General features: G+C 31.0%; 3 protein-coding genes across 3 annotated transcripts; 1 reads left to right on the top strand and 2 right to left on the bottom strand.

Moving 5' to 3' along the window:
- Positions 1 to 6,688: 6,688 nt before the first annotated feature.
- On the top strand, positions 6,689 to 9,745 carry LOC146527937 (uncharacterized). Its single transcript, XM_085204880.1, has 5 exons — positions 6,689 to 6,910; positions 8,077 to 8,128; positions 8,558 to 8,745; positions 9,011 to 9,164; positions 9,371 to 9,745. Exons 1-5 carry the CDS (start codon positions 6,794 to 6,796, stop codon positions 9,589 to 9,591), a joined length of 732 nt encoding a protein of 243 aa, XP_085061006.1. The 5' UTR covers positions 6,689 to 6,793; the 3' UTR covers positions 9,592 to 9,745.
- Positions 9,746 to 10,098: 353 nt separating this feature from the next.
- LOC146527938 (uncharacterized) lies at positions 10,099 to 12,839 on the bottom strand. The gene is made up of 5 exons (XM_085204879.1): positions 12,389 to 12,839; positions 12,008 to 12,059; positions 11,536 to 11,726; positions 11,105 to 11,254; positions 10,099 to 10,657 (listed from the first exon to the last, which is right to left on the bottom strand). The coding sequence occupies exons 1-5, from the start codon at positions 12,503 to 12,505 to the stop codon at positions 10,433 to 10,435; spliced, it is 735 nt and encodes a 244-aa protein (XP_085061005.1). The 5' UTR covers positions 12,506 to 12,839; the 3' UTR covers positions 10,099 to 10,432.
- Positions 12,840 to 12,965: 126 nt separating this feature from the next.
- Positions 12,966 to 18,766, bottom strand: LOC146527939 (matrix metalloproteinase-25-like). The gene is made up of 10 exons (XM_085204878.1): positions 18,489 to 18,766; positions 17,919 to 18,074; positions 17,454 to 17,566; positions 17,163 to 17,324; positions 16,097 to 16,368; positions 15,681 to 15,764; positions 14,934 to 15,022; positions 14,570 to 14,714; positions 13,832 to 14,092; positions 12,966 to 13,195 (listed from the first exon to the last, which is right to left on the bottom strand). Exons 1-10 carry the CDS (start codon positions 18,582 to 18,584, stop codon positions 13,044 to 13,046), a joined length of 1,530 nt encoding a protein of 509 aa, XP_085061004.1. The 5' UTR covers positions 18,585 to 18,766; the 3' UTR covers positions 12,966 to 13,043.
- Positions 18,767 to 19,018: the final 252 nt, after the last annotated feature.

The following is a 19,018-nucleotide window of genomic DNA, read 5'->3' on the forward strand; positions in this document are numbered from 1 at the left end:
AATAACATAACTTTACACTTTTCGGTGATTCATCATTGAATTAAAAAAAAACAACATAAAAAACACATCTTTATTTTCAAAAGCCACTTTTTAAAATCAAAGTTAACTTAAAACGCAAGCAATGTGCTCAAAACATCTCATTTGGCCATCTGCACTTTTATTGCATTTAGAAACAATACATCTTCGAAAATAATTTTATTGCATGTGGTTTGCTTTGTTTCGCGCTGCAAAATGTTTATCTATAGTAAAAAATAGCGAACTAACTAATTGATATTTGCCGACTCCTGGTCATAAATCGTAAATAGCGTTTATTAGTCGGCATTACTGCCGAATTTTCTTGGAATTAATCTTTGCTAACTTAGTTTTGTTTATGATAATTCTATTATATATATATTTTTTTTCCTATGCAAATTATTAAAAGTTGCGTGAGAAAAAAAAAGTTGCGGCAAGCGTTGTCAAATCAAACAAGTAGAGGATGAAGAGAGAGAGAGAGAGAGAGAGAGACAGAGAGTTCATTGAAATATATTTTTCAATATAATTAATTTAAAAAATATCCGCAATAATGGTCACCCTTCATTATATTAAGGAAACATGATGTATATGTATGTATATTAATAGCTTATAGTAGATCGATATTTGTAAACATTTATTTAATTAGATAATTTAGTTGTTTCAAAATGGTAATTTAAATAAATATTAGTATTTAGAAAATAGATTTTGCAAAGACTCAATATTATACATTCATTATTTTACTTGAAAAATAAGGATGATTTCATCGTGCGAAGGTAAAATTTTCAAGATCACCCGTAGATTTATCCCTGGAGCAGACTATAAACGCTGACGCTGGTAATACGTTGACTGGCATTACTCACTTCACAAATTCCATAAGTGCGAGACAAAAATGGGCTCTTAGTCACAGTATGAGAACTAAAATTTTAACAGCAGTAAAAAAAGAAACAGGCTTATTACACGAAGATGATACGTCTCATTGTTTGCAAAAGAATCAAATAAGAAAAGATAAACTAAATTTAAACAGAATAATAGAAGTAATAAAGGACTCAATAAATCCCTTCGATCCAAATATAGAAAAAAAAATGTTGTTCAATATTTCCACTGGCAAAGCAGCATCTCATTCAGTATCAGATTTTCTCCTTAATATTAAATCAGTCGGAAATAAACAAAAAAATGATTTTATATCGGGATGTGCAGAAGAACCAGAGAGATTTGTGAAAGCAATTCGTAAAAATAAAATTTTAAATTTTGCGTCTGAATGCGTGAAAAAAACTCAAAAAAGTAGAGATGGAAATAAACGGATTCTTCTGAAAATGGAACGAGATATATTTGGACGATTATTGGCAATTGGTCTGAAAAAAAAAATTGATCTCGAATACTGTTTAAAGTTTCCTCTTGCACCTGCACCTCCAGCTCTTTTTCAATGTTCTGGTGAAATGTTCAAAACAGCCAAATCTAAATTAGCTGATCACTTGACATCTCAGATTACACTAACTAATCCTTCACAAATTGATATAGAAGTGATTGACGGTTTTTACTTTTTGCATCTAATCGGATCTTCCTTTCCTCAGACCTTCGGAAAAATAGCTGAGTCTATTTTAATAAGACTTTGTTCAACAAGTGCTCAAGAAATCCATTTAATATTCGATAGATACCTAGAACATTCTATAAAAGATTACGAACGGGAAAATCGATCAGAGATTAATATCCCCTACACTATTCATGGGCCTCTTCAAGATCGACCTACCAATTTTCTCGAAGGACTCAAAAATCGTAGTTTCAAAGAAGCCTTCATTATATTTTTGGCTAATTACTGGGAGATCGATGTTTTCGCCCCGATATTACGAAATAAAACTGTTTTCATAACTGTTGAAGAACAATGCTTCTCGTATCGTTCAGATACCAATAGAGTAACAAAAACTGAAGAAATCCATTTAAAATGTGAACATGAGGAAGCTGATACCAGAATAATGTTTCACATAGGCAAAGCACAATCTAAGAGTAAGATTCTAGTACAAGCTAACGATACAGATGTATTGATTATTTTGTTGGGAAATATACACAAAGTTCCCGACATGGAAATTTGGATGGCTGGAACAACATCTAAAAAAAAAAGAACAGACCAGAGTTGTATAAATTGTACACAATTAGCTTTGAAGCTGGGTTCAGAATTATGTCTAGCTCTACCAGCATTCCATGCTTTTACAGGTTGTGATTATACAGCTTCATTTTATAATAAAGGAAAAGTCAGGCCTTTTAAATTATTTTCAAAAAACCAAAAATTTCAAAAATGTTTTGCATCACTGACTAATATAATGGATGTATTAGATGAGGAAAAAATTAATGTCATTCAAGAATTTACTGCTCTCATGTATGGCGTTAAAAGAATTACTAGTGTGAATGATGCAAGATATCATTTATTTCAACAAAAATATGCGGCAAACAATAGTACGAATTTTTTTTTAAAAAATATTACGAGTTTTGACTCAAAGTTAATTCCACCTTGTTGGAAGTCATTAAAAGAGAAGATACTCAGAACCATTTTTGTCAACTCAATGTGGACCAAAGCAACAGATCCATGTTGTGTTAACTTAAACCCTGAAAATTGCGGTTGGAGTTTAATTGAAGGTGCATTGAAACCAATATGGTTTATTGGTGACCCGACACCATTGACTGTTGAAGAAATTTTATCGGAGTCAAACGGCAACCACTTTGAAGATAAAGAAGTCGCCGATGAATCTGATACGTCAAATGAAAATTTCGATGACATAGATATAACTTTAGACGATGAAGAAGAAATGGATGATAATGATGAATATGATGAACAGAGAAATGAAGAACAGCAAGATGAAGACTAGAGAGAGTGAAAGTTAATCAAGATGTAATTATATGTAAATAAACGCTTTTGATTTATAAAAATAATATATAATTTCTGAGTAAAAAAAGTTTATCTGCAATTAGTAGTTTTATTAATATGCAATTAGTACTTTTAGAATTTTATTTGAAGAAATGTCACTGTATTTGGAATTCATTTTTGGCGACACAATAACATAACTTTACACTTTTCGGTGATTCATCATTGAATTAAAAAAAAACAACATAAAAAACACATCTTTATTTTCAAAAGCCACTTTTTAAAATCAAAGTTAACTTAAAACGCAAGCAATGTGCTCAAAACATCTCATTTGGCCATCTGCACTTTTATTGCATTTAGAAACAATACATCTTCGAAAATAATTTTATTGCATGTGGTTTGCTTTGTTTCGCGCTGCAAAATGTTTATCTATAGTAAAAAATAGCGAACTAACTAATTGATATTTGCCGACTCCTGGTCATAAATCGTAAATAGCGTTTATTAGTCGGCATTACTGCCGAATTTTCTTGGAATTAATCTTTGCTAACTTAGTTTTGTTTATGATAATTCTATTATATATATATTTTTTTTCCTATGCAAATTATTAAAAGTTGCGTGAGAAAAAAAAAGTTGCGGCAAGCGTTGTCAAATCAAACAAGTAGAGGATGAAGAGAGAGAGAGAGAGAGAGAGAGACAGAGAGTTCATTGAAATATATTTTTCAATATAATTAATTTAAAAAATATCCGCAATAATGGTCACCCTTCATTATATTAAGGAAACATGATGTATATGTATGTATATTAATAGCTTATAGTAGATCGATATTTGTAAACATTTATTTAATTAGATAATTTAGTTGTTTCAAAATGGTAATTTAAATAAATATTAGTATTTAGAAAATAGATTTTGCAAAGACTCAATATTATACATTCATTATTTTACTTGAAAAATAAGGATGATTTCATCTTTAAATAGTTTTCTACGTGTACTTAATATGATTAAAATCATCATTTAACAGGTGAACAATTAGAATAAACATTGATTTTAAGATTGACCTTCTATTATATAATATTTTACTTTAAAACATGGGGCAGACCGCGCATTTCATCGTCTATTCTCATAGTCAAACGGAACCGGAATAAAATATTTCAAACGCTGGCAACCCCAGTTTGCGGCAGGAATTTTCCAGGCAACCCTGTTTTATAGTGTTCAGAAAAAAATAAGCTTTAATTTGATATATAATTCATTAAAAAAACACATGAGTGCAAATTATTAACATTTAGTGACATCTTTAAACCAGGCAACCCTAGACTTGCGGCAGACTGAGAGCTGGCAACCCTTAATTTTCCAATTCCTTATGCGATTATCTTTCAAATGATGTGCGATTCATATAAAAAACGTATTGGTGCAATTATCTCCAAAAACGAGTTACGAAAAAATGAAATTAAAGGTGATTGCGGCAGGATTCTTCCAGGCAACCCAGGTGTAATCTGTTCTACTAATCATGTATTATTCATTAATATAGGTTTAATTAAGAAAACTCGTTTATGCAGGATTCAACGGCCGGATCCCAGTCTATTATTATTATTAGATCACGAAAGAAATTCCGATGAGTCAATAAATAATTGTGTAGTAGGTACTAGTAAGTACGCGCATAAATAAACAATTGTGTATGAAGCCGCGAGCTGGTCGCGGAGTTTTAAATAAAAATTGTTTTATAAAGCTACAATTATATACATTACGACAAATCAAATTATTTCAAGTACTTACCTAAATCGAATGATATATTGATTTTTATCGGTTGCGTAGGTTACCTAGGTATATATTTTTAAATTTTCGTCATGTATGTACTTATCCGATAACATCTTTCATACAGAAATATTCTGTTTCAAAGATGTTATCGTTTTTCTTATCATCAGCTTGATATTTATCTATTATTTTCACGAGATGAATCTTTTACTTCAGATTTTTCCAGCTTAGTTTACTTATTAGTTTTTAAAAAATATCTTAAGCTGACATTTAAAAAGGCAAAGATCACTTTTGGTCTTTTGACTATTCTTAATTATTCATTCCGTCCTCATAATATTCCTAATTTAAATATTCTTGCAAGTCATTTCATTTCATGATTATCTGACTTAAATAAGTAATAATTAAGGAATAAATTAATTTTCACGTACATTTATAGACTGATGAATCAAAAACAAATTGTACGTAATATACCTAGGTGTACCTACGCTTTAAATTAAAAGGTTGCTATAGGAGAGTGTTTAAGGAAATGTTAGATATTTGAGCTTGTGATACTTATAGGTTCCTAATAAGTACTTAAGCAATTATTCAAAAAGGGCAGAATGTGCGACGCAGAGCAGGGGCGGAGTAAGGCCTAGCCGACATAGGCAACTGCCTAGGGTCCGTAATTTTTGGGGCCCGAAAATTAGGTTTTTAATTTTTTTATGTTGTAGGTACTTAATTCTTATTAATATTTAACAGAAAAACATAAATGTATACTAATTTTTCCTTTTTTCTTAGATTCTGATAATTAAATAGAACATATTATATCATTTAAAATTGAAGTACCAAACGCAAAGTAAGTATGTGTCAGACATAAGGGCCCGGAATTATAATGTTGTCTAGGGCCCGTTTTAGCCTTAGTGCGCCACTGACGCAGAGTGATACATCATAACGGAGTGATAGTGAAGCGCTATATTCTGTCGACATCACATGACACAAGACATGCGTGAAGATAAAATTCATCGTGTTGGTGTAAAATTCATGCAAGTCATTCAACGTTACGACCTTAAATCTGATTCAACTGAACGCATTTCTTTGGACTCGTGGATGATAAACAAATTGTATCAATTATAAATATCTAATCACAAATCAAACATGTGTCTATATTTTAATATTTTTCATATCTAAAATGATATTTAATATTTAAAACATCATTTCTAAATTTAACAATTTACAGTGCAGGAGATACGTAAAAGAAAAAAGCCTAAGAACTAACTCTAGAATATCATTCTATAATACAAATTTATTCTCGACAAGTTGTTACGTTTAGGTCAATATTGGAACTTAACTCAGGTTTAATTTATCCACTTTGTTCATAACGCAGCAGATAGATAAGGGATAAATATTGATTTAACACTTCTCTTTTTTACGCTTTACCCTGTATGACGCATATAACACGGTAGACTTCCCGCTGTCTAGTTCTCTAGTGTTAAGACACTCCGTTCCCATTGAAACACATCCGTTCTTCACTTTCCGTTGAATTCTAAGAGGCATTGCGTGTTGAGTAGCGGAACTCAATGTCCCGCTTTACCCCGTTCCGCTTATATTGTATTTTTCTTCAGTTATCTAAAAGTTTTGTATTTTTATTTTGAAATTAATTCTCATAATCTAAGAAATATTATGTTTTTCTGAATGTAAATTAAATTTACAAAGACGATTTCCCTGAACTTGACCCTGAACAAATGAAACTCTATTAAGGAACAGTGTCTTTGGAGATCTAACGGAAAGATATACAATATACATAATTATAAGATACGCGAAAAATTATTCCATTTGCCAAGGCAACATTAATAATAGATATTATATACGATATTTATCTATAACTAACGAAAGAGCACACAGCGATATACAAATAAATAAACACATCCTATTTTTAAAAGAAAACAAATATAGTAAATATTGCAACATAAAACATTTTAATCAAGCAACGTAAAGCCATTGTGAATATCAGCAAGTCAGCAACTGCCTGAATTAGATCCGGCTACTAGTTCTTTGTCTCTTTCTCACATACTGTACTTAAAATTGGCTTTTGATATAAAATATTCTACAGCGACTCTCCATTCAACAACACTAGCCGTTCAGCTCTCGCGTTAAGAATACAGTGTTTCGGTAAATTTTGTATTAAAAATAACATAAAAATGAAGTCAGTGTTGTTAACAGGAACGGAATCTGGGCTAGGATTAGGGATGGTCAAATATCTGCTTAAAAATAAAAAAGCTGAACATATTTTCGCGACATATTTAATATTAACTGAGGTAAATATATTTTATGTTGTTTTTTACCGATTTGTGTATAAAATTGAGGTTAGGAAGGTTTTTAAAATAAATTATGGATGAGAGATTAATAATTTGAAAAGTGATAAGTGATTTTTATATTGAATTAGTGCAAATATTTGTGTTGTTTATATTGTCAACACTTTTGAAGGTCAAGTTCGATGCGTTAGTCAATAGGTTTTTATTTTACTTAGAGACAATCAACCGCTCTACATCTGGTTTATTGATAAATTAATATTTTTATTTTGAAGATTTTTTTCTTGTCAAGCATTATAAAAAGGATTTAAAAGGAATTTTAATTAATTAATAAATTAATTTTTTATTAAAATTTTTATTAATTAATAAATTAAATTTTTATTAAGAAATTTAAATAAGAATCGTATCGAATTACAGTAAGCTTTTTTTATAACATTTCTAATTTCTATTTCTACATATTAATGATGTACAAAACATTACGTTCAATATAATAATTATTTAATTTTTATTTAAAGTGCGTAGTATAATTAGGTTTTGTAAAAAAAAAGAGTTCTTAACTTGTTTTTATTTCTAATTCTATATCTTCATATTGATAATTCTCCTATGTCCCAACTCTAAACACTCCTTCAATCACTCAAGTTTGTAGCCTTACAATTAAATAAGGTATTTCTTAAAATAAAACGTACGAGAGTATACTGCAAAGTCATTTTTAACAGGAAAATATGACTATGACAAGCATTATTTTCAAATATAGAATAGCTTTAAATAAATATGAGTCTCATGTTTATATTCTTATCATTCATTTACCTGATAACCCGTACAGGTAGTACCTAATGGCAGATTATTATTTATTTTTTATATTATCTTGTTGATAGGTTCACATTTATTATTTACAATAAATTATACAAACAATAGACATAGTAAACATATTTTTTTTAAATATTTTTTTCTTTAGTGGTATAAATTGTAGATCGTTAAAATTTTGCAGAACTTCCAAACTCGTGGCTGTCAGACTAATAAAAACGGACATACAAATAAAACATATTGTAACATTCTCCCAACCCCGTAACGATCGTGCCAGGTGTATGGCCCATTTACGCCATAAAGGCACCATTTAGTTATATTTATCCAAAACAAAAAAAATGTAACATTAGGTTTTTATCTTATTACAGGATATAAAGAAAATTGCTGAGGAAAACAAGAACGTGCATATCTCTCAATTAGGTAATTAATTATATCGTATAAGTACGGACGTACGTATGTACGCCTAATATTAATAAATCTATATTTGAACTTAAAACCATCACCTTCAGAGTTAACCTTCTAGTAAAGCTATGAATTTATATAATACCCACAATAAATTAATATAATTAAAAACTTACTCTCCCAAGCACCTACACAAAGTTTCTTTTCTACGTCTAGTAGTTTAGTTTGTGCGTTGTCTATCAATCACTCAACAGTAATTTGAGTAACTGAGTGAGATTTTTACTTACGTATTATTTAATGTCACAGACGTATGCCATGTCACAGGCATGTGTTACACAGACGAAAACGCACAAGGTACACATACCGTCCTAAGATTACTAAGGCCAACAGGCCAATAGCTTCGAATATTTACCAAATTACTAATTAATATTTTTTTTTACATTTCAGATGTAAAAGATTTTGAGAAATATGATAATTTAGCGGCGAATATAAAAAGCGTGGTGGGTGACAGCGGTCTTAACATGCTAATAAACGTAGCGGGCATTCAAAATTTCCCCACACTGGAAGAGATCAAGGCAGAAGAGCTAATTAACAACTACATGATCAACACTGTAGCACCTATTTTATTAACTAAGGTATTTTAAAAAACTATTACCATGATCTATAATTTAGCTTAACTTTTAAAATAAAATAAATATGAAGTATAAGAATAATAAAGATATCGCCCATTTTACAGATATTGTGATTTGGGTAGCCGCAAACCCCAAAGTCACATTTTGAGTTAAATGATAAGAACATGCTCATTTTCACCGTAAAGGTGGAACCGATTATGATTTGATTCGTTTGTTTTTTACAGTACTTTAAGTAAACAAATATGTCAAAATTCCATTTTGTTTTTAGGCTATGCTTCCATTACTCAAGCAAGCAGCAGTAGCGAACAGCGACAAGCCAGTGAGCATAGAACGAGCAGCCATAGTTAACGTGAGCTCGAAATTAGGATCAATCGCCGAAAACACCGGTGGCGCAAAGTACCCTTATAGATGTTCAAAGGCCAGTATTTACTCTGTTTTCTCTTTATATAAGAGATAAATAAAGGTATAATAAGAGTTAAAAAATTTAGATGTAACTTGATGAGAGTGTGACTTAGCGGTCAGAGCGCTTGAACGATAAACAAGAAGGACAAAATTAACATTTTTATAGTACTCTCCAACTGGGCTATAACAAAGATACTTATAACGATTTTTTCCAATTTTCAGGCAGCACAAAATGCAGCAACAAAATCTATGAGCATAGACTTAAAAGAACATAACATTTTATGCGTCGCCATGCATCCTGGCTGGGTGCAGACCTTTATGGGAGGCGAAGGTGCTTTAATAGATACGGAAACTAGTTTAAACGGCTTCTTTGACACTCTCGGAGCTCTTAGGGAAGAGGACAGCGGGAAATTCTTACAGTATAACGGCGTAGAAATACCATGGTGAAAAAAAAAAAATAATTTGACTGTGCTAAGAATGAGATTATTTATGTGATTTTGCTTATTATTTAGATTAATTATGCTTATGCATTTAGTTTATATGATATTAAGAAGAGAAAAAATAAGTATTTTTTATATACATTATATGATTACCTACCAAATTATACGTTTTTTAATTTACCTCTTTGACCGTTCTTAGTTTTTATTTATTAATTCTAAAAATATAAAAATTATTTCCACTTAGATTTTTTTATAGTATTCAGATTCTTAGATTATAAACATAAATTAGTATTATTTTCGTAACAAGTTTTCAATCCTATATGAACAAACAGCTTGCTAGCGTTGATTTTTCCTTGCCGCCTTGCTCGCCTTATTTCCATTCCACCTTCATATTCAAATATTTTAAAGTTCCATATGAGGTGACTTTCCATATTATTTAGTCTCAGAACAAATCGAGGAGAAGATGGTTATGTTTCCGACCATTTTGTTTTTAGGTCTAGTACAAAAAATAAAAGGAATACGAAAATAATACAATCAAAATTTGTGTATTTATTTACTTATACATAATTTACTATGGAATACTTTTAGGACTTGTAGTCGGTATGAGCCCATAAATATTTAGTTTAGTCTTTTAGTTAAATTAGAATAAAACAATACTAGTATTAATTTTTTGTTTATTTTTTTAGTGTTATATCTTTTTAATATTTTTTTTCTTATAAAATTTAGATAGGTATATTGTAGATTTTATATATGGATTTTTGTATCTCCTTTTGGGCCGAAATCCCAATTATTTCTTTATTGGTGTCAACTTTGTGATTTATCTTGTTCATCATTTAACACTCTTTTATCTACCATGGCAATTCAACGCCATCGTATTGCAAATATTTTCCAGTATCTTTTTCTCGTAGTTTTTCTATAGTATCAAATATACCAGCGACACTCGTTTCGACGTCTATTAGGGCGCTCTTTCCACCAATATTTGTCTTCACCCATCCCGGATTCATGGATGCGACGAGAATGTTGTCCTCTTTTAGATCTATGCTCATAGATTTGGTGGCGGCGTTTATCGCCGTCTGTTGAATAAGTAAATATTTATTGGTGAATTATCATATTATCCATAAGTATATGAAACAATGGTTAGTTGCGACGTCTATTTTTTTATCCTATTAATATTATAAATGTGAAAGTTTGTGATGATAGAATGCTGTTTCATTTTCACACAAAATGTACTGAAAGGCTTTTGATGAAGCTTACATACACAATAAGCGAGCGTTTGCCAATATAATTTTATTTTTAATTGCTTTATCTGGTAAAATAAACTACAAGAAAGTTTTTTCTCTTCTGTAAAAAACTATATTTTTAAAGGTATAAAAATTGTTTTCAAAAAACTTTATTATTAGTTTTATGATCATTGTACCATTTTTGAAATATTGTTAATATTATTCATATATCTAAATGGACGTCTTATTAATTGTCGAATTTTATGTATTTAGCAAAAAAATAATTATAGGGGACAATACCTTTGAACATCTGTATGGGTAAAAGGCCCCTTGAGAGTTAAGGGCAATGGATGCGACTAACGAACTCGTGTTTATTACGGCGGCTCTATCCACACTCATTGGTTTTTCACTATTAACTTTAGCCGCTTGTCTTAATAGTGGTAGTAAGGCCTAAAATTTAAAATTAAATAATTCGTTTTATAGCCCTTATAATTAAAAATAATTCGTTCTTCATTTCTCTTAGTTTTCTAGAGTTATTATTTTTTTAAATCATAATTATAATAATTTAATTCGCAAAACTAATTCTACGTAATCTACATTTAATATTTTTTTATATAAAGAGAAGAAACATGGATCCATGGGCACATTTCATCGCGTTGCAGGGAGAGACGCAGTGCCTGCTGCTTCTTTCTTCCAAACCGATTAATGTTTTAACAAAAATATATATGCACCTTTGTAAGTAATATAGGCGCCACAGTATTAACTGCAAAATTGTCAATAAATTGTTCAGCTTTCACTTTCTCCAATTTAGCAGACGCCGTTATAAAGCCTGCATTGTTCATTAAAAGGTTTAAACCGTGATCTCCAACTATTTTTTCGATTTTTAAAGCTAGATCGTCAAATTCTTCAAATCTTTTCAAATCTGAAATATAAAAATATTATATAAAACGATTGTTTAAATATAAATATATATACACACATAATATACTGTCCTATCTTTTCTTAAAGGTCAAAGAACTATTAACTACTAACTATTTTATTATACTGCGTAAGTAGGTGCAGTTTTTTTGTCGTAACAGCGTAGGATACACACAGGAAATCTGGTGTTAAAGAACTCCGTTCTGCACGCAACATCCATTTTTTTAGGCATTGCGTGTTGAATGGCAGATCCAGAAAAGAGGTAATACAAAAAATGCTAATTACCTAAATGTATGATGTGAACATTTTTATTTTCTTCAGCGATTTTTGTCAATTCCTGTAATCATCATAACAGACGAATAAGTTAAATCTTATCGTTTTTAACTATGTATTATATAAAAACATTAAATAAGTTATATTATTTAACTTAAACATTTAATTTAGATAATTTAGATAATTTATAGAGCCGTAGATCTGAGTAGGTATATGATTTGAATTTTAACTCGATATCTCCAAGCGCTCCTGAGAAAAGTGCTCTTGACAGACAGACGGACAACAAAATGATCTTATAAGGGTTCCTTTTCTCCTTAAAAGGTACGGAACCCGAAAAATTGACAAATAATAAATGCCAATATTTAGAAATGGTCTATATAATTTAACACTTACCTCAGTTTTTCTTAAATAAATTGCGAAAATATTGTCAGCTTTTCCAGTCTTTAATAAATACTTAACCATGCCGAGTCCTATGCCACTCTCGGATCCCGTTATCACTACTGTTTTCATCTTAACACTTACTTCAACACTACCAGTGAAACTAGAGGAAGACTTCAACACTACTAGTAGAAGGATGTATATTAAGTGCTTGTATTTATTTATTTTATTAATAGTCCTATCTAATACGTAAAAATGTCATGTCATTCATTATCTATTATCTACTATTTGTGTAAATTCTCTTATCATTTTATTTCGTCGTTACATACTTGCATTATTACCTTCTTAGACTTACACATTTTTAACTGTATTCTTTATAATAAAAGAGGTTTTTGTTTTTTTCTATTTATTAAATTTCTTCTTCTAATTTCACTTAACTTATAATCATTTTAGTTTTCGATAGTAAGTAAAAAGGGGAGCATTTCAAATTTAGTAAGGTAGACAGGACTGCTCTCATGCTGCAAATTTAAAAATTCGTCTAAAAATTTAATTAAATTAGGAAATATGCTTATAAATTAAAACCCACTATAAATTACATTGTAAATATGTATATTAAATTTTAAATATAAATATAATATTGTATTTTAATTATTCATACAACATATAATATCTATGGCTCATCATTGGTGGTGTACCGCATCATGTCGGGCGTGGGCTTGCAAGGGAACCATATCTGGGCGACCGGTAACGGGTAGTAGGGGTGGGCGCGTATTTCTGTGTTATCGAAACGCCAGAAACGAGGACCACGAAAGAAGAATGTATCTGATAAATAAAAAAATAAATAATAATTTTTATCTGAGGTTTTGGTATTTAGGAAGTATGGACTGATTATATCGTAAATTTAATCAACACTCGTTGGATTATTTATATTTACTATTTTTTATTATTTTGATTTAGAGAAAATTCTTCAGCAATCGTATATAAAAACTTAAAGATAAATCAAATTAAATGGAGGACGTAGAGATTTATCACTGGATCTGTTCCCTCTTCTGACGGTACATGACCTCTACATAACACACCCAGCCAACATATTTTATAATGTTGTACTTTGGTTTTACTATTTTATAAAAATCAATAAAACTAAATCAGCTTCACGCTGTATTCCACACACAGCAGGGTAGGCAGAGGGAATCTAGTGTCAAAACACTCGATTCCCCACTTTCTACCGAATTCTGGAGGCATTGCTTGTTGAGTGGCAGAAATCAAGGCCGCGCTTTGCTTCGACACCATAGCGAAGAAATGGAAATATAAACGTTCCTCGAGTGAGGATCGTGGGTTCCTCGGTTGTGGGAACCATCGTGTTACAGTCACACCCTTGTGCCTCTGCGCCACGACGACCTTTACTAATTTATAGAAATAATACATTAAAAAGAACATATTAGAAAAATAAAACATTACCGCCTTTCCATATAATAGCCGCGTCTACAGGATAAGGCAGATATTTCCATGCTGACATATCCTTAGGGTATCCGCTGTCCATTTGTCCAGTCGCTTCGTCAAACCTCCAGAACCTTTCATATTCGATCAAATAGGTCTTATTATTGTAATTAGAAAGAAAAACTGTGCTTAATTCAGTCACTTGAGGTGGGATGTGATATTCTGTAAGTCTTCCGCGTCTCACCAATCGGAAACGGGCGCTGAACTCCCAGAAACTTCGACCTGTGACGTAGATAATTGTGAAAAAAAAATAGTACATTAAAGTAAGCTATATACTAATGTTTCAAATTGGGAGGTACCCAATTAATGCAGGTTTATATTTTCCGTTTCATTCTAAAACTTACTTAAATCTACCAATTTTTAAAGAATCAGTTTCAATAAAATTTAATTTTATTTAATACATGTATTATTATTATTATATTTATATTTATAAAGAGTTTAGCCCGATAAGCGTTGGAGAGCTGCACTGGCTTCAAAATAATTATTTAGAAGCCAGTGCAGCAGCCGTGCCGCATAAGTAGTGGAATATATCTCAAAAATAAATAGAAAAAAAATCAGTATCAGTACGCTGATTTGGATTTCATTTTTTAAAGTGATTTCAAGATTTTGCATATCAATGAAATATATATTTTTAAATATGTATGATATTTTCATATTTTTTATGTGATACATTCATATATTTATGAATGAATAATGTACCTGTGAATATAACAATATGTCCATTTTGCTTCTCATATATCGTCTGTATAACTTTAATTTGCTGTGGCAGTCCTATGAATACTTCATGAAACTTTTTTGGATATCCGTCCACAATTGTCTTCCGTTTGCTTAATATCCAAACCCACTGAAATATATATATAAATGTTCAATAAAAGATATAAAATGATACACAATACTGATTAAAATTGCTTCTTTTTTAGCCTGATTATTATTTTTTACCTCATTCCTAGCGAGGTAATCAGAGAAAACGAAAAATGTAACTTCCAAATTGTACGCTAATAATTTTAACTGAATTAAAACAAACTTTTAAGTTAAATATTTGGCTAGCATTGAACAACCTTACCTCTTCTTCAAACACGAATATCTTTCCTTGGATCACTTGTATTGTGTTGTAATTTGTATAGCATAAATCGGGTATGATATTTTCATCATCTGAAAAATAATAATTAGATACTTGTAATTTTATTTTAATGAAAACTGTATTCTTACGGTACGCTATAAGGTATTAGAAAAAAAGAAAAAAGCAGTCTATACTTATAATAAAATCGTAAGAGGGTCGGTGTCTGTACTTGGAAGATATTTAAAAAAAAATGTTATAGGGAACCTTTATTAACCTAATAGAACCGTGCGTTTCTTATCGCTAATCTCAGAATTGGCTTTACCGAACCGATTATCGCTAATCTCAGAATTGGCTTAATCGATTGAACCGATTTAGATGCAGTTTTCACTATTGGATTCTGGCAATCTTCTGAAAACATCTAGAGTTTGTTTTATTACAATCGATTCATAAATAAAAAAGTTATGTCAATTTAAAGTACTTCGACAAAAGTTCCTGAAATTGGTACAGATCCCTCTGTGAGCGAGTCTGACTTGCGCTTGGTCGGTTTTTTTCTTAAATACACTTAAATAAACATTTGTATTTTTCAGCGGGCGTAGCCGCAGGGGCCTCTAGTATAATATATAGCTATTTTATTGAAGAGACATAATAATAGATATATAGTTTATAGCTATATAGTTTTTTTACAACCGAATTATAAAACCATATAAAAAAACGTTCGGCTTTTTATAAACTAAGAAGAAAATTTCTTACCATCTTCGGCAAGGGTGAACGACCGGAACGCGACGGTGCTCTCGGTGCTCTCCTCTGATACTGCAGTCTGCACTTTGTCTTTTGCTAAAATATAATTACAAAAAATCTAACTAACTATATTTGTTTATATTAGTAACAGATAAAAAGCAGATAAATGAAATGCTTAATCGATATTTGAGACTGAAAAATAATACTTCAAATTAAGCGTCAAACTAAATTTAGAAAGCTACAGTATTATTTTAGAAAAAAAATATGTTTATTGACTAATACAAGGTATTAATATCTACTATAGTATTAATATAAGAATCAACAAAATAACAATGAATATTTAAGATAAGTTAATTTTAATTTACAAAATCAAAACATCTGAAAAAAACCATATACGCATACATGTACCTATATCTAATGTCACTTACAATAAAGTTCTTGCATTCCCAATATGTCATCCTCATGGAGCTTTTCCACTGGTAATTGATAATATGGATACATAACCGACGATTTCACATTAGAATGTGATAATCCTAAGGCATGTCCAATTTCATGAACTGCTACAGCAAAAAAGTCCGTCATATCCTCCTCTTCATCCTCAGGGTTGTCTCCCCAAAGCTCGTCATCATCGAAGTGCATAGCACCATGGGGTGGAGGAAACGCGTGCGCCACCACATGACCTGGCCCGTCAAAAGGAAACCTAGGTTAGAGAGGGACTAATATAGTTTAGTGCAATAGTGATAATAGTGCTAAAAATGGAGTAGTGCATTTGGACAAGTCTGCAAGCGCAAGTATTCACTGAAAGCTCAAGCCTCATCGATCTTTACGTTTGACAATTCAAAACGCGGTTTTGAGTTCAACACCTTTGGAACCTGCACCCTATGGAAATCGTTCAAGCGCACTAAGTCATATGATCTGATCAAGCTATATCGAAATACGCTTGTCACAACTTATTTGTATTGTTTGCAACCATGTTTATTATTTCCATTTTTATTTTAAGTCTATTTATATAATTTTATATCTCACTTATGTCTATTTTCAAGTGTCTACGCTGCACTAGCTTCTGATGAATTTTGATTGTATTGTTTTTATCCTACAGTAAGGGAGTTATGGGGGTAACAGCCCTTAGCGTTAAAGTTTATTTTCTCGGTATCTATTGAAGATATCTTTATGAAATTTAAACTCAAAATGGCTATCTATAAGTTTATTATTATATTTGTTTTTTCAGAATTTATGGAAAATTATAAGTTTGAAAAATTAGAGGTTTATTTTTTTAAGGGAGCTTTTATATAACATCCTGTGAATTGGGGGGTAACAACCCCCATAACTCCCTTACTGTAAGGGTCAGAGACAAAAAAATGGTGTGTGTCTATTTCAGGCAAAAAGCAATACACCGTATTAAAAATAATTCATTAGAAGCCAGTGCAGCTTTCCCATAATCATCGGGCGAGATCCTTTTTTATGTATATTTAATTTGAAAAAAGTACAACTTACCCGTCTCCATGATCTTTGCTTGCAAATGAGACTTGTATGTCAGCTTTGTCGTTGTTTACTTGTTTAAAACTTAGTCCGCCATGAGGGGCCCATATCGCTAGTCCGGCAGCCATTAGAGTTTCTACTCGAGGTTTTTGTAGAGTACTTGAACCATTTATAACTCTACAACATTATTAATATTTTTGTATAATAATAAATAAAGGAAAGCTTTTAGTTATTAACAAAAATCCTAAAAAGTTTTGACGAAAAATAAAAATATTGTTTTACGTAATTCGTAATAGATGTATTTACCTGTAAGTAATAGCCTTTTTGTTCCATCCCTGTTGTATAATATAACGTTTTCTGCGATGAGTTTCTGCTTTCGTTTCTATGTCTTTCACTCCACATCGTTTTCTTTTGAAAAGCTAAACAAACATTAAAAAAGCTGGGTAAGGCACCTATTCAATATAAATCAGTTTCACGCTCTCACGGGGTAGGCATTGGGAATCTAGTGTTAAGGCACTCCGTTTCCCACTTTCCACTGTGTTCTGAAGGCATTGTGTGTTGAGTGGTGGAACTCAACGCCGCCGAATATTTAATAGAAATATGATATATTTTTATTTATTAAATATTATATATTTTTAATGATGTGGGTATTAGTATATTTATTTTTTGGTTTATTAAATTGATTTTATAAAAATAAAAATAAAATGCTGCCCAAGATAATTTCGAATAATGTAATAAAAAGTCGCTTAGAAAAAAAAAATTTTGGCTCACTTTTTTAGTTTCCGCATCAAGATGTCCAGTGGGTGCTAATCCAGCGAATTCTTGCATTTTCTTCACAGCTTCAGTGTGCAGTGCGTGCGGAGTGTACGCAAAATCCATTCCTTTCTCTTTTTCAGGTAAATAGCCATATTTTTTCATAAACGCTATCTAAAAAATAATTAATGTTGGTAATTATCAGTAAATCTAATAACTTTCATACGTTAATTCAGACTTTCCTTTTAGTTTTTCGAATTTGTGAGCTAATGAGTTACATAGGTACACGTTTTATAGGTATATTATACAAAAACATAAAATGTATTTAGTATGATAATAATTTTATAATTAGACCAAACAATCGTTACTCTAAGTTCATGTAAGTATTTATAAACAAAATATAGGTCACCAGGCCATAAGTTACAATAATATTACAAAGTAACTAAAGATAATAATTGTTATATTAATTATCTATAACCACTGACCGAGTCTGTTCTGTTTTAAAATTACCATAAAAAATGCAATATTAATTTCCTATTTCCCCAATACAAAGACTCAAGCAATAGATAAAACATTAAAAGAACTGACCTCCTCCGGACCTAAAACAGCTTCTTCAACAAAAATCGTTTTAGCGTGCACTAAACTAAGTCCAAATAGAGTTAAAAGTAGAGTTCTCAGATCCATGACCACACCGGAGCAGTGAAGGAAGGCGAATGCTCTCCCGTGTGTACTATAGACCTTTGACAGGCGTTGAGATAAAGATATATATTGATATATAATATATATAAAATTATAAATACGGTCCAGAGAACAGTGGTTAACGCCCTTTGTCTCTTACTCATTTATTTCCTTCTCGATGCTCTATTTTAGCGACGAGCAGCCGCAGGACGTTGGTTTTGTTTTGTAATGACTCAACTGCGTTCGATTGTGAGTGTTGTTACGTTACTCGTACATGTATGTAATTAATGTATTTGTTACTTTTAAATTATAAAACTAGGTTCCCTCTGCCTACAATTTCATGTGCGGGATGCAGCGTACGGAGTGCCGTTCCCATCAAGATAGTTAAGTTGTTTTTATTTTCCGCTAAATTCATGAGGAATTGTATGTTGAATGGCTTA

The sequence above is a fragment of the Heliconius melpomene genome, chromosome 20, assembly GCF_056956725.1.
Source record: "Heliconius melpomene rosina isolate 202511_hmr_F chromosome 20, ASM5695672v1, whole genome shotgun sequence".
Taxonomy (NCBI): Eukaryota; Metazoa; Arthropoda; class Insecta; order Lepidoptera; family Nymphalidae; genus Heliconius; species Heliconius melpomene.